This window comes from Canis lupus, chromosome 7, assembly GCF_011100685.1.
Source record: "Canis lupus familiaris isolate Mischka breed German Shepherd chromosome 7, alternate assembly UU_Cfam_GSD_1.0, whole genome shotgun sequence".
Classification (NCBI taxonomy): domain Eukaryota; kingdom Metazoa; phylum Chordata; class Mammalia; order Carnivora; family Canidae; genus Canis; species Canis lupus.
The window spans coordinates 41,178,809-41,206,721 of record NC_049228.1 but is presented as its reverse complement, the minus strand read 5'-3'; the positions used below and the strand labels follow the sequence as shown (position 1 = coordinate 41,206,721).

The window sequence follows — 27,913 nt, the reverse complement described above, 5'->3', positions numbered from 1 at the left end:
CTCTCTGCGCGACCCTTAATCCTTCCTCGGACTCTAACTCCCGCCGTGCCTTGCGCTGAGTTCCCGGCAGCGGAGCATGGGGCTGTGGCCAAAGTGCCTTCTGGGGATTGTAGTTCTCGTGTTGGTGAGGCGAGGAGGAGGCGGAGTGACTCGGCGGCCATTAGCTGTGTGTAGTTGCCTGGGACTGGGAGCTTAAGTGAAGAAGGAAGCCTTACTCTTGGAAATCAACTGTGGCCATGGGCTCCTGCCGGGGCTAGCCCGGGGATACGGAGAAGGCGGGCTTTTCGGTGCCCCGCCCCGCCCCGTGGCGGGGTCCACCAGGCCTCCGGGCATCCCCGGTCTCAAGTAGGCCTGGTCTGCCGGCAAGGGCGCCCCAAAGGCGGGAGGCGCCATGTCGCTGGTTGCTTACGCCAGCAGCGATGAGAGTGAGCCGGATGAGGCCGAGCCGGAGCCGGAGGAGGAGGAGGCGGCGGCCCCGCCATCCGGGCCCACCTTAGGGGGCTTGTTCGCTTCTCTCCCCGCACCCAAGGGCCCGGCCTTGCTGCCTCCGCCCCCCCAGATGCTGGCCCCCGCCTTCCCCCCGCCACTGTTGCTGCCCCCGCCCGCCGGGGACCCCCGGCTCCAGCCCCCGCCGCCCTTGCCATTCGGCCTGGGAGGCTTCCCTCCCCCTCCGGGCGTCAGCCCGGCGGAGGCGGCGGGAGTTGGGGAGGGGCTGGGGCTGCCCTCGCCCCGGGGCCCCGGCCTCGGCCTGCCCCCCTCCATGGGCGGTGCCGGGCCCCCCCTGGGCCTTCCCAAGCCAAAGAAGAGGACGGAGCCCGTGAAGATCGCGGCGCCGGAGCTGCATCAGGGGGATGTGAGTATGGGGTGGGGGGCTGCGCCGGGTAGTGCGCGGGGACCCGCGGCCGGTGGTCGCGGACCTGGGCCCCTGCCGTCAGAGGAGCGAGTTCGTGGGCTTTGGGACGTGCCCATGCGGGCTCCCGGGGGCTGCACCGCCCTGCGGGAGGGCCACACGGTCAGCCGCCCGCCATCCCAGGTCGGGGCGCCGCTCCCCTGTCGCACCTGCTCCTCGGCCCGTGAAAGGTGTGCCTGGGGAAGTGACGGGACACAGGGTTCCTGCGCTCCTGCATCCCTCCACCTGAACTTAAAGCCGTCAGGGGCTGGGGAAAGGAATAGGGATCCCAGGTTCAGTGTTCCAGGGAGTTAGGAAGAAGTTCTCGGTGGAGGACAGCGCCGCTGAGGCATCAGCCCTGCCCTCGGATGGACAGAACTCTGGGAGATAACATGGCAGATTTTACAGAGCAGAAGCAGGCGACTAGCACGTAGGATCTTACCTGGATGGGACGTGGTGGCTGTGAAGAGCTGGCTGGGTCGCCTCCAGGCCTGTGCCTTGGTGTTCCCATTTAGGTGTTGCCTCGCCAGGTGAGTTAGGACCCTGGGATCCTGTTCTACAAGAGGCAGCCACGGCAACGTTGTCTTCTGTATGTTGGAGCAGAAAACAAGTCCTTTTCTGGGGTGAGCACGGTGGGAACCAAGGAGACCTAGGCCTGTGCGCAGGTGGTGTTTCAGGATTTTCCTGAGTTCTTTCCTTTCTCTCTTCCGAAAAGTTAGTTGGTCAGCCCATCGCTCCCCTTTGGTGACCCTCGGAGAGAAGCTTGTGTTTGCTCTTGCTTTTCTGCAGGCTTCCAGCTCTGGCTTGGGGCCGTGTCCATGTTTGCTCTGGTTGGTCCCTCAGCTGCTTCCCCAGAGAGCCCACCATCCTCTCTCTCATCTCCTTTAGAAGACAGGAGCTCAGCGAGGACATCCTGGCCTGCCGGCTTGCAATACAGTCTCCTGTTACTCCTGTCGCTCCTGTCTCTGTGTGCTTGCCACCGTCAAACACGCAACACGTCTTACTGCCCATCTCCCTGCAGGCATGCACAAGCCCCGTGAAGGCAGGGCTGGCTGTTACTCTAAACACTACTGTATCCCTGCTGAGTGCCACCTGAACGTTTTCGAAGTGAATGAGCTCAGGTGAAGGTGGCCTGTTCATGGAAAGGAGTTTCCAGAATCTCTCTAGCTGTCCCCCTTCTTGCTCACTTGAGACCGTGGCGTCTACATCTAGGATCCAAGGCAGGCTCTGTCACTCTGCTGAAACTTACTCGGGCCTTGATTTAATCTCACGCAGAGAAAAGTCTCTGGATAAGACAGAGAAAACTAGGTTCATTACTTCGGCATTCTCTTTTTTCTCCTTCCTGTTCGTCTGGGAGCAGGCATGATGTCTGGGGCCAGCGGGGCCCCTGCCCTGTGGCAGTGGAGAAGCTTATTTCCAGGTCTGCGAAGGCAGCCTTAGAAATGCAGCTGGTAGGGGTCGTAGAACCATCCATTCAGGCTGGCTCAGGTGGTGGGTCACTCTGATGATATGCAGTCTGCTCTCCTCCATCAGTGGAATTCATGAAATTCTGAAGTGAACAGTGACACAAGCGTCAGAGAAACCAGATCCGAGACCTTAGCTTCTCCAGTTTCCTATTTTCGTCCCGCCTGAACTGGTGGTGGTCTCTGAAAGCACAATTCCTGTGGAAAGGTGGCCTGAGAGATTTCGCGGTAGCCAGGTGAGGGTTCAGAGCACTTCTGCTCTGTGTCCTGCACTTAGTAGGCTCTCAGTATGTGTTTGGAGAAATGTATTAGGTTTCCTTAAGTGACTTCCCTTCAGAGTTTGGTGTTGAAGTAGAAGTAACCAACTCTGAACTCTTGTGCATTTATTCGTTCACTCATTCATTTGGAACAAAGCTGCTTGTCTGTGCCGGGAGCCGAGAGTACAGGGGTGAACATGATCGCTCTGCCCATGAGGACGCCACGGTCTATGGAGAAGACTGACAAGGAGGTAGATTTTAGGTCAAGTCAGAGAAGAACCAGGAGGGACGCCTGTGTGGCTCAGCAGTTGAGCGCCTGCCTTTGGCCCAGGGCGTGATCCCAGAGTTCTGGGATCAAGTCCCACATCAGGCTCCCTGAGAGGAGCCTGCTTCTCCCTCTGCCTATGTCTCTGCCTTCTCTCTGTCTCTCTCATGAATAAATAAATAGAATCTTTAAAAAAAGAAAAGAAGAAGAAGAACCAGGAGAGAGCTGGGGTTGTGGGAGCACACCTAGTAGGCACTGATCCAGTCTAGAAGTTGGGGAGACTTCCAGAGGAAGGAGATGATAAAAGCGAGGAGGAGGGAGCCAGGGAAGGGGTGCTGCGGGGAGAAGACAGGAAGGATGTGGCACAAAGCCCAGTGGTGAGAGAGTGACAGTGCTCCAGAGGCACCTGAAGTGAGTAACTCACAGGAGTATGGGGAGGGAGGTGCCGAGGCCAGAGGTTTGGGCCTGGAGCACCACCGGAAGGCCTCTGATGTGACCCTTGGGTAGTGCTAGGTAAGTGCCCCTAAAGGCCAAGCAAGGACTCTCAGATCACAGAGTGGCGAGGACTTGGCAGGGAGCATGAGTGGCAATGGGTGGGGTGGAGTGGGGTGGGGTGGGGGTGGGCAGGGGGCAGCATGAGAGAGGGCACTGGCCTGGACAGGGGCGCCAGCTCAGTGAGATCCGCAGGCTGCGGATCTGTCAGGAGGCAGAAGTGGCTGGCCAGTCTAGGTGGTTGATGGGATGGCTTGAATAAAGGCCAGGGTTCGAGGTTGACCCCTGCCTTTTAGTGCAGGGAGCGGGCAGGGTAGTGGTGCCATTTATGAGGGAGTACAGGAAACAGGGCAGGTTGGGGGTTAGGTGGATTTAATTGGTTGCAGTTATCAGACAGCACCTCTAGCTGGCTTGAATGGTAATACATCATAAGCGTAGCATGGTACTTTGGAAAGGGCCGGGAGTCAGGAATTGGAGGTCTGTTGGGGACCCACACAGCTCTGCAAGTTTGATCCATTCTTTGTCTGCAGAGCGGCTTTCTCTGCTCCACAACGTTTGCTGCAGAGAACTGATGGGCACCCTCACCCCCACACCTTGTTCCCTTATTCCTTTAAGTCCCAAATGGAACCACATTATTAGTCCCAATTCTGGTTTTCCACGAGCGAGAATATGGTGGGGCTGCTTGTAGTCAGCTCCGCAGGCAGCTGCAGCCAGGGGATGGGCAGGGCCCAGTTCCGTGTCCAGGTCATCTTTCCACTGTGAGGAATTGAGAGTGACCCACAACATGCTGGATCACCACCTCCTTTTCTTACTGTCTCAGCTGTCTCCTTGGGCAGGTTGAGTGTTGATTTTGTGGGCTCAGGGGATGCAGACTTCTAAAATCAGGATACAGAAAGTCAGAAGTAGGAAAGTCAGTCTGGGGCAGCCCGGGTGGCTTTAGTGCCGCCTTTAGCCCAGGGCGTGTTCCTGGGGACCTGGGATTGAGTCCTATGTCAGGCTCCCTACATGGAACCTGCTTCTCCCTCTGCCTGTGTCTCTGCCTCTCTCTCTCTTTCTCTGTGTCTCTCATAAATAAATAAAATCTTTAAAAAAAGAAAATCAGTCTGCTCTAAGAGTTTTTGGTCTCTGGATGTGCATTCCAGAGCCCACACGTTTCAGGTTTATCTGGATTGGTAATACCCACGTTTTCAGATCATTTACCCAGATACTGGAAAACTGGCAGTGGTGAGATGGGAGGTTTCACTTATTTTGGTTATTTCTGTTGACCAAATAAGAGTTGACTGCAGCAGATTGAGCACAGTCTCCGCCCTCAACTGCGAGGGAAGGAGCGCAGACATCTGTGGGGCATCTGCCCAATGGCTGTGACCCTGCCTGAGGCACGACCCTGCCTCTGCCAGCTCATCATGGTCCCTGGTTTACAGATGAAAGAGGAGTGTAGAGAACAGAGGTGATGGATCCAAGATCAAGGTTTGGCCTCTCTTTGACTTGCAGAGGTGTTTGCCTGTGGGAGAGAGTGCCCTGGGGCAGCCGCTGGTGTGCAGGCAGCACAGTGTGGGACATAGGAGTAGAGGTGGGGGTGGGGGACGCAGGGGCGAGGCGCAGGAGCTGGAGAGGAGGCCCAGCTCTAACTGAAGGGCCTGGAGACCAAAGAGGGAAACAAGTTGATGAATCTGGCTAATTGGGATAACAGCAGTGAGGAGTATAGTAGTGATTCGAGTTTGGACCCTGGGGGCTTGTGCCTGGGCCCTTATTTCCTCCTTGGCTCCTGGCCCTGGCAGCTAGCGATTGGTTTTTGGAGAGGGAGTCTGTCAGAACCAGAGTCTTGAGAAGATAAGCAAGAGGCTGCCACCAGGAGCGAGGCTCTGATAGATTAGCAGATCCCACCAGGCTGGCTTAATGGAACATGTCTGTTTCCGTTTTGCTCAGCAGTGTCCGGTGTGTGTGTCTTGTCACTCTTGGCAGCTGGAGCAGGGAGGACAGTGGTGGCCACTGAGGCTCGGGCTCTTGTGAGGTCAAGAAGAAATTCATTACGTTTTTTTTTTTTTTTTTTTTTTCATTACGTTCTTTTTAAGACAACCAGTTTGTGCCTCCAAAACCCTGGAGGGCTCATCCTGGCCAGGCCTTGGTGCTCTGGTGTCGCAGGCCTCGCCCCTGTCTCGAGTCTGATGGCACTGCCCTACACCGTTGGCTGGGATCTGGCCTCTCTAGAAGTGGATTCCAGGGCCTTCACAGGACAGCCTCCTGTGGAAAAATTTGGCAGTTCCTCAAAAAGTTACTTAGAATTACTCTGTAATCCAGCAGTTTCTTATTTAAAATTTTGCTTTTTTTTTTTTTTAAGATTTTATTTATTCATGAGAGACAGAGAGAGAGGTAGAGACATAGGCAGAGGGAGAAGCAGGTTCCCCCCAGGGAGCCCGATGCGATTCTGAACTGCAGGATCACACCCTAAGCTGAAAGCAGAGCGTAACCGCTGAGCCATCCAGGCATCCCTTAAAATTTTCTTTAAAAAAATTTATTTTTTATTTGTTTATTTTTTTAAAGGTTTGTTTGTTTATTGATATGAGAGAAGCAGAGACACGGAGAAGCAGGCTCAATGCAGGGAGCCTGATGTGGGACTCGATCCTGGGACTCCAGGATCACACCCTGGGCTGAAGGCGGTGCTAAACCGCTGAGCCACCCAGGGATCCCCCCAATTTTTTTTTAAGTAAGCTCCACACCCAACGTGGGGGTCGAACTCATGACCCTGAGATAGGAGTTGCATCCTCTTCCTCCTGAGCAGCTGGCCTCCCCTATAATCTAGTAGTTTGATTCCTAGGTGAAAAGAGCCCAGAACAGGACTCACATGCCTGCACACCTGTCTTCCCAGCGTTGCCGTTCACTCTAGCCAGGAGGTGGCAGTAGCCCAGGTGTCCGCACAGGAGTGTATGAGCAGAGCGTGGGTGCTGTGCGGTGGCGTATCCTTCAGCATTGGGAAGGAAGGAAATGCTGGCATGTGGACAGCATGGGTGCTAAGTGAAGCAAACCGGCCACAGACTAACTAGTGTGCGCCGGGTGGCCCTGATGTGTGCGGTACCCACAGTGTGCGTAATCGCAGACCTGGAGAGGAAAAGCGCCATGCCCCGGGGTTGGGGGTCAGGGAGTAGCTCCTGGGTGGTTGTCATTCAGGAGGTACAGACTTGGTTTGAGTGATGAAAGTTCTAGAAATGGTTGGCGATGAATGTGGTATAGCACGGTGAGTGCACTTGCGCCACTGAGGTTTTTTTTTTTAAGATTTTATTTATTTATTCATGAGAGACAGAGAGAGAGAGAGATAGACAGACAGGCAGATGGAGAAGCAAACTCCATGCAGGGAGCCTGATGCGGAACTCGATCCCGGGACTCCAGAATCACACCCCGGGGCTGAAGGCAAGCGCCAAACCGCTGAGCCACCCAGGGATCCCATATGCCACTGAGTTGTAAACTTAAAATTGATAAAATGGCACATTTTGTATCCCATATGTTTTGCTGTGATAAAGGAGAAAACCCCAATGTGCTTCTGTCCCTGTCCAGGAAGTTCTCCTTGGGTCTAAGTTAAATGCTGAGGCTGAGCCTGTCACCTCCAGCAGGGTCTCCAGGGAAGCCAAACTGATGTTTCTCTGCGGAGTTCCAAGGGGTGCCAACTCCCCTGTCCTGGGCAACTGGGGCATGCATGATGGCTTGTCTCTCAGCCTGGGCATTGGCCCCCTCCATGCTCTCTGGTGCTCTGTGCTGAAATAGGTTTTCTTTGTAAGTTCTCCTTCTGTTTCCTGTGAGTGTTTAGTCGGGACCCCCCATGGCCACATGATCTTTGAGTGGCCTCTGAGCTTCCTCTGAGCCCGGGAGCTCCATGTGGCCACCAGCTTCTAGGGCAGAATTGGCGTGAGTTTGTGTGAGCGGCAGGGATGGTTTTACTCTGTCAAAGCCCCACAGTCCCCTAGACCTGTCCTGTGGCCCAAAAGCAGTTCCAAATGTCCCCGAGTCCCTCTTGTCAGCCTTCAGAGGGAGAGATTTTGCTCTGTCCCTCCCCAGAGGTAGAAAGGCAGGACTTCATGAGATTGTGGGCCTAGCACACTTGGGAGATTCTGACTTGGGGAGGTTCTTGCCGTGTTTTGGGGGATCTGCTGTAGCTCATGTGTTTCACGAAGTAGTGTATAAGATGGTTCGGGGGTAAGGACCAGGCATTCCAGAGAGAGGGTGATCGTGAGGGCCCTGCGCAGCTCCCTGAATCCAGGAACAGTAAGTGGCTCCTAGGGTCTGTACAGATGTGGTTTTGTGCTTTCAGACCTTAATGTTGGAATGTCGGTATAACGGAGACAGTGTGTACTGTTTGAGAGACAAATGGCATTTCTTCGGCACGCCTGGCGTCCACCTCTGTTGGCTGCAGGGACAGTTAGGCATTCTGCAGCCTTGTTCTGGTCATCATAAGATCTGGAGAATAAGAAGATGCTTGTACAGTTTTATAGATGTCATCATCTTAAACTAGGCTAAGATTTGCTTGTTTTCAGGTTGTTGCAGTGAGACTTGTTGCACATGTTGCTGAGGTGGAGTTGTACCTCCAGGCTTCAAGGACGCTCAAGGATGCTCTGTAGCCAGGCCCACAATGAGGTGGTTCCCGCTGTGAGAGCCTTCCAACCTTGAGGCAGTTGAGGCAGTTCCCTGCAGTCGGGTGGGGAGGGAGGGGGGAAGACGGAGGGGGGGGAGACGGGGCTTTGTGGCCAGAAGGCAGGGAGTGGTCAGGAGTCTCTGAAGGCAGTGGGGTGGGGGGAGAGGGAATAGAGAGAAGAGGTCAAAACATGAGGCATGTGGGGCCTGAGGCTGTTTGGTTGAGTTTGACATCTCATAGGCCAGGGAGGGTGATAATCTCTGAAGTCGGCCCACAATGTTAATTATGTATATTTTCTTTTTCTTTTTTCTTTTTTTTCTTTTTTCTTTTTATTTTTTAAATTATGTATATTTTCATGGCCAGTAGCTTGTGCATTCTTGGTTGTGCCATATGTGTTATTTCCAGTAGGCTTGGGAGTGGCAGATAAGTAACAAAGCGGAGACTCAGACTTGTGTTTCTGAGTTTGTGCCTTGTGCTCTCGTCTGCATCATGTGGGGGTTCTTGAGGGGCCTGACCATGTGGCTTTCAGGCCTGGGCAGGCTGTGGGCAGGCTCGGACAGCTGGGCATGGTGTCTCTGCAGAGATGTGGGCTCACAGCAGGGCCGGGGCCTGGTTCTGCTGTGTTCTAGCTGCTGTTTAGCCTTGGCGAGCCTCACCTCCCTTACTCGCAAAATTGAGGTGATAACACCTGCTGGGAAGCGTTACCAGAAGGACTAAGTGAAGCATCGCAAGTGAGTTGACTGCCACCTAGATGATTCCCTTTACCGCCTCCCCCTTATTTATTCTCTACGTTTAAGTACCGAGACAGACTGCCCTTAAGGATTTCATCATGCATATGTATTTGGCAGCAGTTAGTAATGGAGATCGTTTCACACAGAATCCTGTGAGGCGGTCTTGAACTATATGGCAGAAAAGGTGAGAATACAAATAAGAAAAATGTCATATTCAGGGGCACCTAGGTGGCTCAGTCAGTTGAGAGTCCGACTCAGTTTCAGCTCAGGTCATGAGTTCTGGGTCGAAAGATCAAGCCTTGTGTTGGGCTCCACGCTGAGTATGGAGTCTGCTTGGGATTCTCTCTCCCGCTCCCCCTGCTCACATATTCTGTCTCTCTCTCTTTTGAATAAATAAATACATCTTTAAAAAATTTTTTTTGAAAAAGAAAAGAAAAATGAGCAAAGCAGGCATATGTGGACCAGGGTTAGCATGACGCCACCCCAAACGAATGATGCTAGGACACAGTGGAAAAGAGCAAGCTGAGAGTCACCAGGAAGGTTCCTGGGAGTTTGGAGTCAGGAGTACAGAGTACAGACATAGGAGAGTGCCCGGCAGCTGAGATACAGGTGCAGGGATGAGGTACTAAAGCCAGGCCACCCATGAAAGGAAGAAATGTAGGACCAGCAGGTTCTTTGAGGGGTTGCTTGGTGTCCTTGTGTTTGTTTATTACAACAGAGCAAGGGAGGGAGGGGCAGAGAGAGAACCTCAAGCAGGTTCCATGCTGAGCACGGGGCCCAACTTGTGGCTGGCCCATCTCACCACCCTGAGATCGTGACCTGAACCAAAATCAAGAGTCAGAAGCGTAACCAACTGAGCCACGCAGGCGCCCCTCAATTCCTTATGTTTAATGCCTTTATTACCATTACTGGGGTGCTCGTCATCTTACTGGACTGTAAGTTCCTTGAGGGCAGAGATTTCTTTTGTGTCACAGCACACACACAAGCTCTTGGAAGCACCCTGAGGTGAATGGTCTGGAGACCAGTGGGCTAGGACTCTACCTGCACTGGGCCCTATCTTGTGCCCGAGGGCATATGGGATCCACATCATCTTACCTGTAATGCCTCTGGGGCAGCAACCTGGAAGTCTGTCTATGCACCTCCCACTGTGTCTTGCAGGGAGGAGGCCCTCTGTTACTGTGAGATCCTTGTCACCCATGAGCCCAAGAAGGAACTTGTTTGTGGGGGGTGTCAGCTGTGAAAGTCAGGCAGAGGGTTTGAGTTCTTGCAGAGTGTTGGGAGATGAACGGGCCTTGGAGGCCCTTTATGTGCAGATGCTCAAACCAAGGCCCCAAGAACAAATGGAAAGCTTTCAGGATTCTTGGCTTGGGGATTAATGTTTAGAAGTCGAGTAGTGGTGAAGCTTGCTGTTCATATGCCTCGCACCTTGCTGATAGTTGAAGATGCTCAGGAACTGGTACTGAGCTGCAAGTTCAGATAGTTTTCAGTGTGAGAGCTTGTATTAAGAACAGTCCTGGTGAGTCAGGGGTGACAAAGTGGTCTCCTGTGCCCCAAGTGCTCACTGTCCCCATTGGCTCGCCTTCTTCTTGGACACAGACAACTCTCTGGCAGACAGTAGATCATACTTGGAGAGAGAATGGATTTCTCCAATGGCTTTGACCTTTAATGCTGTACAGAAGAGTAGTTAACACACCACTTACTCCCACTGGAGTTCCCCAGCTGTGTGGTTATGTAGTCTGGATGAGTGGTTTCAGAAGTGAAGCTGAGATGGGGGGCGATTGTGGGCCAAATCCCATTCATCTTCTTGTGGACAGATTTATAAGGAGAATGGGCATATAGCCTTTTCTTTCCACCAAGTCTAAGCGAGAGAAAATAGTTCTACTTTGATGGAATAGAAATTGATGGCTGGAAGGCTGTGCAACAAGTCTGGGCGGGGGGTGGGGGATGAATGGCCTGGGGAGGTGGGCACGGCCCCTTCTTTTGACGCACGTCTCCAGCAGGAGGAGAGCTCTGCTTTCTGTGGTTGCCTCTGTGGGGCAGGGATAGGATCCCACAGTCAGGCGGTCTCTCCTGCTCCTCATCTGCTCTGGGTTCTTCCTCCGCTGCCATTGAATGGGATGGCCTTATTTTGTTTCTTTTTCTCTTAGTCAGATTCCGAGGAAGATGAGCCGTCAAAGAAGAAAACTGTCCTTCAGGTAAGCTCCGGGACGCAGCAAAGCCCCTTTTCTCGTTCCATGCAGCTTCCGGAAAGCGATTTACAACACCCAGTACTTTCCACCACACTTAGAGCAGATGCCAGTACTGGGGGACCCACTGTTACCAGATGGTTTGTGTCCCTGGGTGACACCAGCCCTTTGCTCACTGACCTCCCCTCACTGCGCCCAGGTGCTGGTGAGGTGGCATTCCCTCACCTAGAAGGCAGAGGGCAGGGGGCATGGAAACCACTGGAATCGGTACATTTCTGCTCCAGAGATTATGCAGGAAGGGTAGAGTAGAAGAAGCGATGGGCGAAAACCTCATGGGGAACGTCTGTATTTTAAAATTCTCCATTTTTTCCCCATCTCATTTTTAACCTGGAAAATTAACACTTAAATAGCACTTGCTGTGTAACAGGCGCTGTTCTGAGTGGTTTTTTTTTTTTTTTTGCTTTTTTTTTTTTTTATGATAGTTACAGAGAGAGAGAGAGGCAGAGACACAGGCAGAGGGAGAAGCAGGCTCCATGCACCGGGAGCCCGATGTGGGATTCGATCCCGGGTCTCCAGGATCGCGCCCTGGGCCAAAGGCAGGCGCCAAACCGCTGCACCACCCAGGGATCCCTGTTCTGAGTGCTTTATCAGCATTTTCTTGATTTAATCCTCAAAGTGGTGCTGAAGGCCTAGTGTCCGCATCATGCCCGCATCCTACCTGAGGGACCCAGGAGCTGAAGGAGCTCGCCCAGGGCCAAGTGGCTAGTGGGGCAGGGTGGGGAGTCCACTTTGGTGTCTGACGGTGGAGTCCAAGCTCATCCCTGCTGCGCTTGGCTCCTGCTTCAGAATGAAGCCTAAAGCCCTCAACTAGACAGTGCCAGGAGATGACCTCCCTGCCCTTTGCCCTGTTCTCCCTGTCCCAGAGCCTTGATTCTGGCCCCTGGGAGTGTCTTCCCTTTTACTCTGCACTTCAGGACTTCTGTGCTCTCTGATCTCATGGATCATATGTCTCCAGAAAAACAAAAGCAAAAGTGGTCCTTCCTCTGTACACTTGTTCTTTGGTGACTCGGGTGTATGCTGCCAAAGCTGCCCCCTTGCATGACTCTGTGGAGGTGTCACCTCCCCTGCTGGGAGGTTTTACGACACAGTCCTGTGGGAGTGAGAGACATGACTGGGGAGTGATGTTGTGGCCCTGTTTATAGGGGGTGATGGAGGAGGAGACACGGCACCCACTGGCAGCTGAAGCCCGTTATCAGAATGACTGACTGGAGGAGGTGGATGGGCAGCTCTGGTCATGGGAGTGCAGAAGGCCTCAGGAGGAAAGAACAGTTTCCCCAGCTGGCAGGAGGGGCTAGGTGGAGAGGGAGCTCAGCTGAGGGCAGAGTGGGGCCTTGGTGCTGCAGGGGGTGTGGCTGTGACCCCAGATGTCATCCAAGAAGTTGGACACCTCAAGGTAGCTTGAGCAGGTGCTCCACATGGCCCCTTGGCTGGGTCCCTGCACACTTGGGTCTCTGCAGTCTACCAGGATACACAGCCTGGAGAGGAGCCTGCCTGCCAGATGAACTCTTCTGCCTGCCTGACTCCCAAGCCCAGGCTCCAGGCATTGCTTGATCAAGGGGCTGAAGTATACTGGTCCTCTGGAAATGATCTTATTCTGTTCTCCTTTTTCAAACTGATACCTCCCTCGACCCTACAGTTAGGCTAGGCTGGCCCTAAAGCATACAGAAAACAGAATCGGAGAGATTTTTACGTGTCCTGGGAACTCTGAATGGGGTGAGCCAACTCGCTTGCAAATTGAGAAGTTAAATGCTTGACTCAGCCATAAGCTGAATATACTACATCTGTAGGCCTTTCCTTGGGCAGAGGAGAGGACTTTGGGCAACAAGAATGGATGTCTTTTGGACAGAGCCTTGTTTTTTACTTTGAGTAGCAATCCAAAGGAAGCAGAGGGTTCCTATGTTAAGAGGAACTTTCAAGATATGGAGAGAGGTAGAGTGATTGGCTGGAGAGAGCCCTGGGCTTTTTGGGAAGGAGGATGATGTGGGACTAAGAGCATTGTAACTGAGATGCTGAACTCTAGGAAACAAACTGAGGGTTGCTGGAGGGGAATGGGTAGGGGATGGGGTAGCTGGGTGATGGGCTTAATTAAGGAGGGCACTTGAAGTAATGAGCACTGGGTGTTGTATGCAACTGATGAATCACTAAATTCTACCTTTAAAACTAGTAATATGGTATATGTTAATTAAATTTAATTTAAATAAAAATATATTTAAAAAAGCATCGTATTTGCCAAAAACCCAGAATCAGGGAAGGGTCTGTGGCAGAGGACAGTGGAGCTGGTTTGGTATGGAACCAAGGAGAACAGCCATGGTATCTTAACCTTGGGAGCAGCAGCCAGCAGAAGGGCCTGGGGTGGGAGGACTGCAACCCCGTTGGATGAGCCAAGTGGGCAGAGGTAAACAGGAAGCAAGGGCTGGTAAGATTTTAGGCTGCAGCACCTGTCCGTGATTCGTGTTCTTGATGTTAGTAATATGTATCACAAGATCTCACTTGTCCCTTTTCTTCCCTCCTTCCCCAAACCTGCGCTCACCAGGGATCCGGTGAGGGGACTGGTCTGTCCGCTCTGCTTCCCCAACCTAAAAACCTGACCGTGAAAGAGACTAACAGGTTGCTCCTGCCCCATGCCTTCTCCCGGAGACCCTCGGATGGCTCCTCTGACACTAAGCCCTCCAGACAGGCTTCTAAGACCAAGCCCTCTTCCCTTGCTTCTATCGTGGGCACCACAACCACCACTCCGTCACCGTCTGCCATCAAGGCTGCCGCCAAGAGTGCTGCCCTGCAGGTGACAAAGCAGATCACGCAGGAGGAGGACGACAGTGATGAGGAAGTTGCCCCCGAGAACTTTTTCTCCCTCCCTGACAAGGCTGAGCCACCTGGAGTTGAGCCATACCCTTACCCTATCCCCACTGTCCCTGAAGAGCTGCCTCCAGGCACGGAACCAGAGCCAGCCTTCCAGGACGATGCAGCCAATGCCCCTCTTGAATTCAAGATGGCAGCAGGCTCCAGTGGGGCCCCTTGGATGCCTAAGCCTGGGGATGACTACAGCTACAATCAGTTTTCCACATATGGCGATGCCAATGCCGCTGGTGCTTATTATCAGGTGGGTAGGAGGCATGGAGGGTAGACCAAGGCATGCTGGGGTGTGATGGCCAGGGAGAGCTTTGAGCCAGTGATACAGCTTCTGTGGCATCACTTTGGCTGAGTTCGTGTCTTCTCGTGTCTTGATTTTCTTGTACCTATTGAGCCTCGATACATACTACTTTTGTTCTAAACCATACTGGTCTAAAATTGCCTAAGTCTCAAAGTCTGACAAGTAGAAGCACATAACTGGTAACTTTGTTCTGAAAACCAGCCCTCATTGTTGGAAGAGCTGGTGAGAGGTGGAGGGAGAAAGTGGAAGAAGAAGGGCCTCTAGTCTGGGAGATCCAGGATGGCCTCGTGGGTGTGGATGGTGGTGATGAGTGAGGTGGAGGGGGGGTGCACGAGAGCAGGACGGAAGGAGAGGAGATGCTGAGAGCTGGGGGGATCTGGAGAGTTGACACAGCAGGGAAGAGGGAAAAGGGAGAACAGAGAACACGGGAGACCGAGCCCTGGGAAATTGGGAGGGTGGAGATGCCTACTGTGGGGAGGCAGGGGACTGCAGTTTGTACAGTGGGACAGAATGAGGTCTGAGGGCAGTTTGGGCTTTGAATTGCAAGCTGTGTGAGTCTGAGCTGCTTCCTCAGCTGTGCAAGGGGGCCTAACAGGGGCAGCCTCGTGGTGTTGCTAGGCTATCCCATCAGCTAGCTTAGTGTGTGGTGCCTGGGACAGAGCAAGTGCCCAGTAAATGGTTGTGATTGTTTTTTTTAAGCTTTTATTTATTTATTCATGAGAGAGAGATGCAGAGACACAGGCAGAGAGAGAAGCAGGCTTCATGCAGGGAACCTGACGTGGGACTCGATCCTGGGTCTCAAGGATCATGCCCTGGGCTGAAGGCAGCGCTAAACCTCTGGGCCACCGGGCTGCCTGGTTGTGATGATTTTTTATCCAAGTGCCATTTGGAGGAGCTTCTTAGCTTTGTTGTGGGTGGCGTGAGAATGAGTATAGCATGCCAGGTTGTGAGTGGGTTTAGGAAAGACTTTCCCATGGGATCCCTGGGTGGCGCAGCAGTTTAGCGCCTGCCTTTGGCCCAGGGTGTGATCCTGGAGACCCGGGATCGAATCCCACATCGGGCTCCCGGTGCATGGAGCCTGCTTCTCCCTCTGCCTGTGTCTCTGCCTCTCTCTCATCTCTCTCTGTGTGACTATCATAAATAAATAAAATTAAAAAAAAAAAAAAAAAAAAAAAAGGAAAGACTTTCCCAGCAGCCAGCATGTCCTAGGTGGAGAGGACTCCGGGGGCCCGGGGACTCTTAGCAGGCTGCTGGTTGAGCAGGGGCAGCTGGCGGCAGTTTTCCTGCCAGCTCGGGACATTGGCAAGACTTATGTCCCCTGCAACCACTGTGATTCTCTAAAATGGCCAGCTTTAACCTTCATCCTGGGCATGGCTAGGGAACCATAGGGTGGGCTTTGGGAGACCCTGTTCTTTTTTTTTTATTATTTATTATTATTATTTTTTTTAGGATTTTATTTATTTGAGAGAGAGAGCACAAGTTAAGCAGGTCCTTAACCAACTGAGCCATCCAGGTGCCCTGGGGGGACCCTGTTCTGATCAAAGACTTTAAGAACAATTTCTAAGTATTTGTTTTTTTTTGTTTTTTTTTTAATTTTATTTATTTATGATAGGCACACAGTGAGAGAGAGAGAGAGGCAGAGACATAGGCAGAGGGAGAAGAAGGCTCCATGCACCGGGAGCCCTACGTGGGATTCAATCCCGGGTCTCCAGGATCACGCCCTGGGCCAAAGGCAGGCGCTAAACCGCTGCGCCACCCAGGGATCCCTCTAAGTATTTGTATTTCCTGAATATTTGCTGTTGAGCCTCGATGTACCCTGTAGGCAGATCAGGAACAATATGTCTCCTTTCAACATAGTTAGAAGGAAGATAAGAGTGTTTTGACCTCTTTAGCTCAAAAGAAAAAAAAGCCAGTTAAATGAGTAACCGGCGTTCTGTATCCTTTTTTTTTTTCTCTTATTAATACAGTATTTATTTGTCTTTCCTCTGTCAAACCCTGAGCCAGCCACTTTCCCCAGGCTGCCTGGGGAGGTATAGGAAAAGGAACATACAGGCATACAGGGCAGACAAGACATGGGAGAAAGACCTATGGGAGGAGACGACTCCTTCACATGGTGAAGAGGATGAGAAAGGCCATCATCAGGCAAAAGAGCCCCATGGCCTCCAAGAGGGCAAAGCCCAGAATGGCGTAGGAGAAGAGCTGTTGCTTCAGAGAGGGATTCCTGGCATAACCAATGATGAGGCTCCCAAACACAGTCCCAATTCCAGCCCCAGAGTCAGCCACCCCTACAGTGGCAGCCCCAGCCCCAATGAACTTGGCTGCCGTGTCAATGTCCCTTGAAATGGCGCTGGTTTGGAAGCTGCGGCTAGGAATAAGTGAGGTCAGGGGATGTGGGGCTGCCAAGCTGCTGAGGCTCTTATCTGTCAGTGTCTCCCGTGGTTTTAGCACCACTGCAGACAGTGATCGGCTCAACAGCTGAGAGGTTCTCCGGACCAAGAAGGGGGTGGAGACGAAATTTGCACAGGTGTACATTTTCAGGGGATGAGGGGCTGTAGCAGGAGAGCTGCTCCCAGAGCAGAGATGACCGAGAGCTCTGTATCCATTTATAAACTGCACCGAGGTCTGTGCACATGAAACACTTGACATATACTCGGGGACCCTGCAATTGCATGTATCTTACGTGAATACTTTCATAGAAAATCGTGCTCCAATCACTCTGGATTTTCATGTATTTTATCAGTATATATTTTTTAAATTTTATTTATTTATTCATGAGAGACACACAGAGAGAGGCAGAGACACAGACAGAGGGAGGAGAATAAGGCTCCATGCAAGGAGCCCGATGTGGGACTTGATCCCGGGATCACACCCCAAGCCAAAGGCAGACGCTCAATCACTGAGCCACCCAGGTGCCCCTTCGTCAGTATTAAACCTTATTTTCCATTTAGCTCACCAAAAAGTGGATGTTCTTAGAGGGCCATTTATTGGAGCTTGGGGCAAAAGTGGAAGAATTGGGAGAAAATGTGCACAGGGAAGAAACCTGTTTCTCAGCTGAAGGGCCACTGGCCTCCTGGGGGCTCATCCTGCCTGCAACCCTCTTCCTCTGGGACCCATGGCAGCATGTAACAGCTCACCTCAGGCTGGTCCTCAGATTGCTAAGTGTCCGGTAACACACACCTGCCATGGTCTCAGCTTTAATTCCATACCACCCTTATAGCCAGTTATTTTATCTCATGTTTTTGTGGAAGTGGATGCACAACGTTAAATTAGTTCAGGTGCACCCTCTCCTGGTTCAGGCAGTGTCCTTGGGTCCAGAGGCCCTAAATATGACAAAGAACAGGAGTGATATGCCTTCACACCTCTCCCCCTGCTCAATGCGAGTGTGTCTCTTTTGCCTCTAGAGCAGGGCTAAGGGGGAGCCGGGTTGAGGGATCAGGGTGGAAATTGAAGCAGGAGAGAATGTCTTTATTTCTTCTCACCTTTCCCTAAAAAATACCCACCTGTCTGAATGGTGCACATCAGAAAAGCTGCAGACTGTTCTTGGATCGCTGCTGGGTCCTTGGGATTGGCACTTTTACCTGTCCAATGGAAGTGTTTGTGGTACTGGCACTACTGCTGCTGTTTGACAAGGGCTCTCTCTGCTCCTGGGCAGGCCGTGTCCCCTGCCCACCGTGCCCCTCAGTTGGTATGTTTTTTTCCCTCTTGGCTGCAGGATTATTACAGTGGTGGCTACTATCCTGCACAGGACCCGGCTCTGGTCCCCCCCCAGGAAATTGCCCCAGATGCCTCCTTCATCGATGACGAAGCAGTAAGTTAAAGCACGGGTGACTGACCTACGGACACCAGGTTTCAATCTGAAACTAAAAAGTTTTTATAACTATATTCAGTCAGGATTTACTGCAGCAGCATGTAACTGAGAAACTTTAAAGCATAATGGCTTATATCAGGGAAGCTAACTTCTCATAAAAGAAGATGAAAGGTAGGTAGGCCCAGGGGTCCAGTCCCCTCCTGATCATTAGTTTGCTGTCCCTGGGTCATGTGGCCTTTATTCTTCTGCCCAGCAGTGGCAGGTGAGGCTGCAGCTCTCAGGCCTGTGTTCCAGCCACCCCTCTGCAGCCTCTCCTAGGAGACCTCCTAAAAGTTCCTACAAACACTCCCACTTCTCCCACATTGCCTAGAGTCTGGTCATATGGCCACATGTGGTTGCAGGGGTGCCCAGGGGTGTAGACTTTATTTAGTTGGGTGGTCACATGCCTCGCTAGAATGTCGGGCTCACTTGCATAAAAGAAGGGGAGAATGGATTTGGTGAGGGAATAACAGCCACGGTGAATAACTCGTGTTCTACACCCATGGGTCCCTGCGCTGAGCTCCATCATCTCTGCCCAGGGAGAGATGGAAACCCCACGTCCTGTGCCATCAGCCTGTGTGCAGGATGGAAAGTATTGTTCTCTTCGTAGGGAGGTCATGACCTGGTAGGAGGGGCTGGAGGAATCCAGGGTGCTACCTCTTTATATACAGGTTCTTATGAAAAATAATCATCTGCTCACCTTTTCACAGAGGAGTGTCCATTCTTCTGCATACTTTTTTTTTTAAAAAGATTTTATTCATTTATTCATGAGAGATATACAGAGAGAGGCAGAGACACAGGCAGAGGGAGAAGCAGGCTCCATGCAGGGAGCCCGACATGGGACTCGATCCTGGGTCTCCAGGATCACACCCTGGGCCACAGGCGGCGCCAAAGCTGCCCTGCATACTTGTTCCTAGTTACTGTTCACCCACTCCCCTGTGGGTATTTCCTTGGCAAGTTTCAGGGTTAGGTCCTCAGCCCAGGAGGCAGCATTGAGCTCATCCTGTGGCAAAAGTTAGTTTCTTGTGGGTGGAATGCCCCTCAGAGCCTCGCTAATAATGCTCAGACCAGGACCTGGGTTCCACTCAAGTCTCTCAGTGTTTTTTTTTCCTCCCTAAATGTTTTTATTTATTTATTTGAGAGAGAGAGAGCATGCACATACAAACAGGAAGGGGCAGAGGGAGCAGGAGAAGCAGACACCCCACTGAGCAGGGAGCCCAACATGGGGCTCAATCCCAGGACCCTGTGATCATGAGTTGAGCCGATCATGTGTTGGACACTTACCGACTGAGCCCCCCAGGTGCCCCTGAGTGCTTTTTTTTTTTCCCCCTGAGTGCTTTTGGAGTCCACCCACACTACCTTCCAGGCACATCTTGGGTGACTTTGGTGAGGAGGGGAAGGAGAGAGTAGCAGTCTCCTAGAAGATCTGCCAGGCCTTTCTTATGAGGCTCCCTCTCTGTGTCCAGTCTGGTGTGGGGTCTGCTGATTTTGTGATAGAAAACCAAGAGGAAGGAGCAGATGTGTAAAAACCAAGTTTTAGAGAGAAATCCTAGATTTTTTTTTTTTTACCCTGAATTCTTTTTTTAAAAGATTTTATTTAATTATTCATGAGAGAGGCAGAGACATAGGCAGAGGGAGAAGCAGGTTCCATGCAGGGAGCCTAACGTGGGACTCAATCCCAGGTCTCCAGGATCACGCCCTTGGCTGAAGGTGGCGCTAAACCGCTGAGCCACCCAGGCTGCCCCTTACCCTGAATTCTTAATTTGAAAATTGTACAGTCCTTTGAGGTAGATACAGTGTATATTCCTTTGAGGCAGATACAGTGTATATATAACGAGTACAAGTTCCAAGCAGTGACCAGTTCCAAGTAGTGACTGGGGTATTGCATTGCCGAGGCATCCTTTCTCTGAGTACAGAAGTTCTGAGCAGCAGCCTTTCCTTTGGCCTCAGGGGAGCTTGGTAGGTGGTGGGGTGAAAGGGCATGGGGGGCCAGGGAGTCACAAAGCTGTTCCATACGGTCTGGACCCCTAGTGACCTCCCCTGATCCCCCACCCAGATCCCCCCATCCTGCCTTCTTTTTCCTTTTTCAGTTTAAGCGGCTGCAGGGCAAGAGGAACCGAGGGAGGGAGGAGGTCAACTTTGTGGAGATTAAAGGGGATGACCAGCTCAGTGGGGCCCAGCAGTGGATGACCAAGTCACTGACAGAAGAGAAAACCATGAAGTCATTCAGCAAAGTAAGTGGGAAGATCTGCTGTGTGTCCCCATCCTGAGCCCACACCCAATCATTACTGCCCCAGCACCAGTTCACACATGCCTGCTGCCCACGGTACTGGGGCATGCCCCCAGCCTCATGGATGCAGCCTCTGCCTTCCAGAACTTTGCAGCACTTTGCTTCCCATCTGGATGGTGGGGTATGGTTGCTGAGATTGAGCAGTTGGAGCAGTTTCCCATCCTGCACTTGGGAAGAACTTTGATATGTTGTGGCTGCTTCCCCGGCTGGATGGAGCCTGCAGCTGCTCTGCCCTCTGCCCGCAGTCAGATCCTTCCTCTGTCCCGTCGCGCTGGGGCCTGGCTCAGCACCTTTTGAGGTGTGGGCATAACAGCAAAGTCCTGGGGGCTTAGGTTCTGCGTGTGCAACCCCTCCTCTCTCCTTTTTTGTTATTTATTGTAGCCAGCTGTGGGCTTTTCAGATGCTTTATTCCTCACGCTTCCCACACCGAGCTCCTGCCTTTCTGTGCTCATTTTCTTCAGCGTGATGAACCCCTCTCCACCTAGTAGCTGAGTACAGCAAATGTGGACATTTATGAACCTGCCACAGGGGGGAAAATGTGGGGGAGCCCTGGATTCGAGCCCAGCACCAGCAAGGCCAAGGTCGGGCATCTTATTCCCTTCTCCTCCCCCTGACTTTCTCTGCTTTGTTCTGTGGCCACAGATGGCCATCTGAGCCCCAGCCGTTTGTTTTAACTGAATGCTGGCGGTCATACAGGACAGAGCAAAGGATTGTGGTTAGATCGGCGTAGATCCATCACTGTTTCCTGGAAAAACCACTTAGGAGAGCATGCTTTCCTGACTATGGGTCGAGAAGCATCATCACATAGTAACAGCTACTGTTGTTTGCGCTCACCGAGGGCTGGGGGTGGTTAGTGTTTGCCATCTTTGAGGGTCACATTAAATGATGTCACACAGCAGCAAGGAATTGAAGTTCACAGTTTTCCCAGGTCTGGCTTCTCTTGCCACCATCTCATTGTATTAAAGCTAGAGTTTTTAAAAAGAAGAAAAAGATACGGTTCCTGTCCTTGAGGCATTTACAGCATAACTGGGAGAGAGGACGCTGGAGTGTTGACAGAATGACGGGTGTGCTGAGGACACTCCAGAGAAGAGTGCTGGGAGCTGGGTGGGGCAGATTAGGAAGCTTCTGGTCTGAGACAGCACTGGTGGAGGACAGAACACCACAGGATGAAACCCAGACCCATATAGGCTTGGACAGTAAGGCATTTGCATCAGAGCTTGGTTAGGGCTTCAGCCAGCTAGGGGTGGATACTGAAAGATTGGAGACAGGTGGGGTGATCGTGGAATTTCGAATTGCAGGGTCCCATAGGCACTGGCTAGAATGGGGGAGGCGGGCTTGCAGCTGCTGGCCATTGATAGGAGAGCTTGGGAAGCAGTAGGTAGGAGTGGGCTGGGTGGCGGGCTGACAGGAGAAGGAGGTAGAGATTGAGAGGGTCAACGCGGGAGATGGGCAGGGTTGTGAGCCAGTCTGCAGGGACGCTGTGTTAAGCTCCCTGCGGGCACTACAGTTAGTGTCTAGCGTCCACTGTGGGCAGAGCCTTGTGCTTGTTGCTGGGGGTGGGGTGGGGTGGGGTTACCAGAGAAACAGAAGACACCGTACTGACCTCAAAGTATTTCGAGGCCAGTGGGGATATTAGCAGGCTATTTCAGGCAGATCTTCTGAGTCTGGGTTTTTTGGAAAATAGCTTTAATAAAAATAACTGTTTGTAAGTGTATAGACATAGAAACAGCTCCATGCTGACTCTTCTCCCCCAGGATCTGGGCTATGTGGTCGGTTTCTCAGTCTCCAGCCTTGCACCATCTGGGCACGTGAGATACTTGTACTTTTCTTCCAGTGGCTTAATTATTGTGTTTTCTCCCCTTGCAGAAGAAAGGCGAGCAGCCCACAGGCCAGCAGCGGCGGAAGCACCAGATCACGTACCTGATCCATCAGGTGAGAGAGCTGGGGCCCCCGCCTGCCTGCTGGGCCCTGAACACCTGGGCAAGTGCTGGCTGAGGCCCAGTTTCCAGTCCCTGGTACCGGCCTCCCCAGCCCTTCCCGCCTCACCCCTGGCGGCTCCTCCACGTGGCCACTAGAGGGGGATGTGTCCTTCTGAATCACCCACTGCAGAGACATTTAGACATTGAAACAAACACAGAGGGCAGTGAAGTGGTTTCTCATATGGTTCTTTTAAAGAGCCCATTTACCAAAAATAGATAAACAGCAAGTTTATTGTTTAGGGATTTAAGAAACTATTCTTTTTCTTTTTTTTTTTTTAAGATTTTATTCATTTATTCATGAGAGACATAGAGAAAGAGAGGCAGAGACACAGGCAGAGGGAGAAGCAGGCTCCATGCAGGGAGCCCGATGTGGGGCTTGATCCCAGGACTCCAGGATCACGCCGTGGGCCGAAGGCAGGCGCTAAACCGCTGAGCCACCCAGGGATCCCCTAAGAAACTATTCTAAAGAAAAATGGTCCACCAGCTTTTAGCAAAACATCTACCTGATAAGGAAGGTTTTTTTTTCTTCTTTAAGATTTATTTATTAGGAAGCCTGGATGGCTCAGTGGTTGAGTGTCTGCCTTTGGCTCAGGATGTGATCCTGGGGTCCTGGGATCAAGTCCTGCATCACACTCCCTGCGTGGAGCCTGCTTCTCTCCCTCTCCCTCTGCCTATGTCTCTTCTCTGCCTCTCTCTCACATGGATAAATAAATAATCTTAAAAAAATATTTTATTTATTTACTTGAGAGTGAGTGTGTGTGAGCGAGCACTCAGTGAGGAGAAGCAGGGGGCAGGGGCAGAGGGAGAGAATCCCAGACTTCCTGCTGAGCACAGAGCCTGACATGGGGCTCGATCCCACACCCTGAGATTATGACCTGAGCTGAAACCAATAGTCACTCAACTGATTATGCCACCCAGGCACCCCAGGAGGTTGGTTTTATATTCTCCACTTCTGTGGCAGGAGATATCAACACAAATAATTAAAAATCACATAATCCAAAAATGTCTTTTGGAATTAGAATGTTATTTATATGCTAGGACCCGACAACTTTTAAATACTCATTTAATCATAAAACAGACTTTTTTTAAAAGATTTTATTTATTCATGAGAGAGACAGAGGCAGAGACACCAGCAGAGGGAGAAATAGGCTCCCCATGGGGAGCCGATGCAGGACTCGATCCCAGGACCCTGGAATCATGACCTGAACTGAAGGCAGACGCTCAACTGCTGAGCCACCCAGGTGCCCAAAACAGAAATCTTTCTGAGACCCACTGTACTGAGCGCTGTCTAGGCCCTTTCCCTGGGGGCGTATATGCTATGTGGTGACTTAAGTGGGAAATCTGCTTCCATTGTTCTGGTCATAGTCTTGCCTTCCTTTTCAGGGATCCCCTTGTGTCCTTACCCTATCTTGTTTTTTGTAGGGAAAGGATTTGAGGGTAGGGACTTCTAAACCCAAACTCTTCACCCTAACCCCTCATCCAGGGGAGATGAGCAGGCATCCTCTAACTCTCGTGGGGGTGTTCCTCTACTCCCCGAGTGCTACATCATGGTCAGCAGAGGAGTCTCAGTTCTGGTACCTTCCAGTCCTTTTGCCATGGCTTCCATTTGTGCCAGAAAGTGGTGTCAATTTCTCAGGTACCACGTCCACCACATATTCAGCACAACACAAAACTGCATCTTTAGGTGTAGCTTTTGTGGGGTGGGGTCCTGTGTGGCTCTGTCCACTTTTTTTTTTTAAGATTTTTTTATTTATTCATGAGAGACACACACACAGAGAGAGAGAGAGAGAGAGAGAGGCAGAGACACACGCAGAGGGAGAAGCAGGCTCCATGCAGGGAGCCCGATGTGGGACTTGATCCTGGAACTCCAGGATCACGCCCTGAGCTGAAGGCAGGCGCTAAACCGCTGAGCCACCCAGGGATCTCCTCTGTCCACTTTTCCTCTCCAGTCCCCCTTTTCCTCCCTCATCCTCCCCATCCCCTTCTATCCTCTTCCATCCTCCCCTGTCATCTCCCTCCTCCGTCCTTTCTCATGTCCTTTCCCATTCTGTGGTTCAAGCATCTGATTTGCCTTCCTTTCAGATGCACACACTCTAGCTCTTCTTTGTCCTTCTTCCACTTGAGCGATTCAGTTTTAAACCCAACAGGTAAGGGACCAGGAACCTTTTGTTTTGTTTTGTTTTTAATTTTAAGTAATCTCTGCACCCCACATGGGGCTCAAACTTAGGAGCCTGAGATCAAGAGTGGCATGTTCCTCTGACTGAGACAGCCAGGCGCCTCAGGACCAGGATTCTTCAGTTTTTGTTTCTGCTTAAACCCTGTTAGCCTCAGAGAGATGCTGTTAGTTCCCCAAAGAGATGTTTCTTCTCTGCTTTCCCAGGGTCTTCCCCTTCTACTTGAATAAGAGAAAATGAAGTCTTTGAAGGGATTTGGTATTCCCCCTTAACTGCTCCGGGGAATAAAGAGGTTAGACTGGGAAGCTCGCAGGGGCCAGAGAGAGGGGCCCCTCGGCACCCCAGTCGGCTCATCCCTGCCTGTCCCCCTGCCACAGGCTAAGGAGCGAGAGCTGGAACTGAAGAACACCTGGTCGGAGAATAGGCTCAGCCGTCGGCAGACCCAAGCCAAATATGGATTCTAGGGCTCTGGGCCCCACCGCTCCGGCACCTCCTGTGGCCTGGCACCTGGCTTTGCCTCTGGGACCCCAGCTGCTCCAGGCCCAGGGTCTCCGTCCCTGAGGAGCCAGCCCTCGCCTCTGCGAGAATGAACACATTTGATAGATTTTTCTTAACAGAAATTAGAAAATTCAGCTCCTCTGTCTGGGAGCTAGCAAAGACTCGAGTGATGCTTCGGACGGGGCTCTGAGTTCCTGAACAGGACTGTTGCTCCCTGGTGGGTGTGATGAAATGGGGAGCCCTTCCCTCCACCTTTTTTTTTTTTTTTTTTTTTTTTTTTTAAACCAGGGATGTCTGTTGAAATAAAACATTCAGTCTGACAGACACTGCTTGCCCTAACCCCTTCCTCCGTCTTAGCATGGTCTCATTTTTCCATTGTGGAGCTTTCTCACTTGTTTTCCTGTTCATGGATCTGATGTTAACCTTGTGCAGAGCACCCTCCAAAACGTCATGAGCTGCCTCAGTGATAGCTTTGCCTTATCCTCTGTGCCTACCTTCTAAACTGGGCTCACAGCCATTGAAGTGATAACCACCCACTTATCATTGAAGACCCTAAGAATTCCATGTACAACTTTGTGTGGGGCAGGGGTCCCAAATCTGGAATATTGCTGATCTCAGGTATGTTTGAAGACGAGAGGAAGTCAAGGAGGTGCTTTCTGTGACACAAGAGTCCTTAGCAAATTCAGTCCAGCAGGAGGAGTGGCGAATCTGCCCCTGAAGAGGATGCGTGTTCACACTGATTGCCATTGGTCTTCACTGTCTGGAAACTTTTGCGTAGGGCTTGGGGGGCTAGACCAGTCTCATCGGAGACTTCTGGGCCTGCAGCTTTATGCTAGAGAGGGAGGGGAGGGTTGAGCAGGTGGCCAGGGGAGGCAGGTGGCAGAGTCATGGGCTTCGGTTCTCAGCTTAGCACTGGGATGCCCACCAGCAGTGCGGCAGGTGGCAGGGCCCCTCCCTCTTTGCCCGAGGTTCCAGTAGGGGTGGGAGAGCCACCCCTGCGGTTCTAGACCAGCCAGTGCTTGTGCACACCACCACTGCAGTGTGTTGCCGAGGACACTGGGGCTCCTGGACAGCTCGGCCGCAGTGGCTTACTGCTTCTGGGACAAGGGTGCTGGTGGAGCCCTGCAGAGAGAAGCTTGGTGTTGAGAGAGAAGCCCTGACTAGACACAGTAGCTCGCCTCCAGTCACTGCAGGCTTCTCTCGGGTGTAGCACTGGGGGGAAAGACTGGAGGTTCTGGCCCTGGGGCCATCGGAAGGTGTGGTGTGGGGACCTGGGGCTGAGGGGGAGGCGGCAGGAGAGAGGGTCTCACTGTGCCCCCAGTCTTGTGTGCCAGGTAAGTTGAGGAGTCTGTTTCTTATTAAGTACACGGGAGGCTTTTGTCACTTACAGGAAAACCACCCACTTATCTGAAATCTGACCTACTTCGGGTTCGAGCCAGACAGGGCTTCTGCATCCCACAGGGACACTGGGGCTGTCCAAATCCGTGCATCCAGCTAGTGTTCAGGAAGGAGCAGCAACCCACCACTGCTTCCCTGTCCACAGAGGCACTGGGAGCAGGGGCTGAGGTCACCTCCCCTGGGGTGGTGTGTGTGTGGGGGGGTAGGCTCAATAGAGCCCCAGGTCAGATCCAGAGGAGTCACAAGCTTTGTTTCCTGCCCCAGATGCTGCAGATGCAGCCCTGCCCTCTTGGCATGCTGTGCCCCCAGTGTCACTTGAGGGCCTGCATCCTGATGGAGCCAGCAGGGCTCTGGGCTGGGAGCCAGGACATGGTGGGCATGGAGGGACCCAGCGTCTTGTGGACATGGACGACTCAGGCCAGTTGTCTGAGGCTCTGGCCCCCCACATCTGTGCTCTGCAAACAGCCTTTGCCATTTTTTGAAAAGCCACTTTTTAGTTCTACCAAAAGGGACATTTTATTTGGTGGTTGGAATTTCCTGGTCACCAAGAGAAATACAAATTAGAAATGAACAGTTCTTTGGAAGGCTTCCTGGAGATGGTAGCCTCACGTTCTGATAAACAGCAAAGGGAAGACAAAGGATGGTGGAGAGAAAAGGAACAAGGAGTGATACTTGGCTAAACTGGAGTGGCAGCACCAGCCAAGGTGCAGACGGAGGAACGGCAGAGGCTGTGGTCAGTGGATCCAGATAGCCCGGGGGCCCCAGAGGCCTAGCCTGGGCCCGAGCGTGCAGGGTGGCACGGTCTAGGAGCAGAGCCCAGAGGTTGAGGTCCCTAAAAATCAGACTTTGGAATTGCACAGAGATGCAAGTCTCATAAGCCGCCACCCTCAAGGCCCTGGTCCCTGGAGAGGGGCCTCCTCAAGGTCTTCACTGTGGCTGTATGCTGTTTGCTGTGCAAGAAGCCGCAGGCCCTTGGGGGGATGGCTCAAGGTCTGTGGGACCTGGGGAAGCTGCGAGGACGCTGGAGTGCGCCACAGGGCCTGCACCTAGCCTTGTTGGCCTCCTCTCGCCCAGCTGTGTTTTGGGTAGGGACAGATGTCTTCCAGCTGGTAGAGTGGTGGAGGGTGGGGCCTCAGCAGTGATTGGCTCCTGGTCCTCCAGGAGCGGGTCAGGGGTGGGGGTGGGGGGCCAACGCCCTGTGCACCAGGACAAATGAGGTCATGTGGTCATGTGTTAACTGCCACTCACCCCCTGCCCTGGAGCCAGACTTACAGGGCATGTCATGGAGCATGTGCTGCGTTGGCTGAGGGAGCATGCAGGATGAAGGGACAGTTCAGGGGGGAGAGGAGCCCGGGGAAAGTGCAGAGAGCCGCCAGGGCTGCCCAGTGCTGGAGGGAGGCCCCAGCTGGGGTGAGAGGCTGTTCTGGCTCCAGAAGCCCCTGTGTGGAGCGCGGGGGGGGGGGGGGGGGGGGGGGGGGGGGGGCAGGCTGGAAGGACCATGGGCCTTGGAGGCGGTGGGGAAATGCCCTTCCTCTGTGGCGCCCTGCTCTCTGGCTAGGAGGAGCACCTGCTGCACAAACTGCTCCCTCCTTGTCTGTACCAGTTCCTCAGC

General features: G+C 52.4%; 2 protein-coding genes across 2 annotated transcripts; one reads left to right on the top strand and one right to left on the bottom strand.

Moving 5' to 3' along the window:
* The first annotated feature begins 18 nt into the window (after positions 1-18).
* PRCC (proline rich mitotic checkpoint control factor) lies at positions 19-25,249 on the top strand. Its single transcript, XM_038542982.1, has 7 exons — positions 19-853; positions 10,866-10,913; positions 13,498-14,064; positions 17,828-17,923; positions 20,053-20,196; positions 22,119-22,184; positions 24,783-25,249. The coding sequence occupies exons 1-7, from the start codon at positions 392-394 to the stop codon at positions 24,867-24,869; spliced, it is 1,470 nt and encodes a 489-aa protein (XP_038398910.1). The 5' UTR covers positions 19-391; the 3' UTR covers positions 24,870-25,249.
* Positions 16,220-16,684, bottom strand: LOC102154372 (ATP synthase F(0) complex subunit C2, mitochondrial-like). Its single transcript, XM_038542983.1, has one exon. The coding sequence runs from the start codon at positions 16,645-16,647 to the stop codon at positions 16,222-16,224; it is 426 nt and encodes a 141-aa protein (XP_038398911.1). The 5' UTR covers positions 16,648-16,684; the 3' UTR covers positions 16,220-16,221.
* Positions 25,250-27,913: the final 2,664 nt, after the last annotated feature.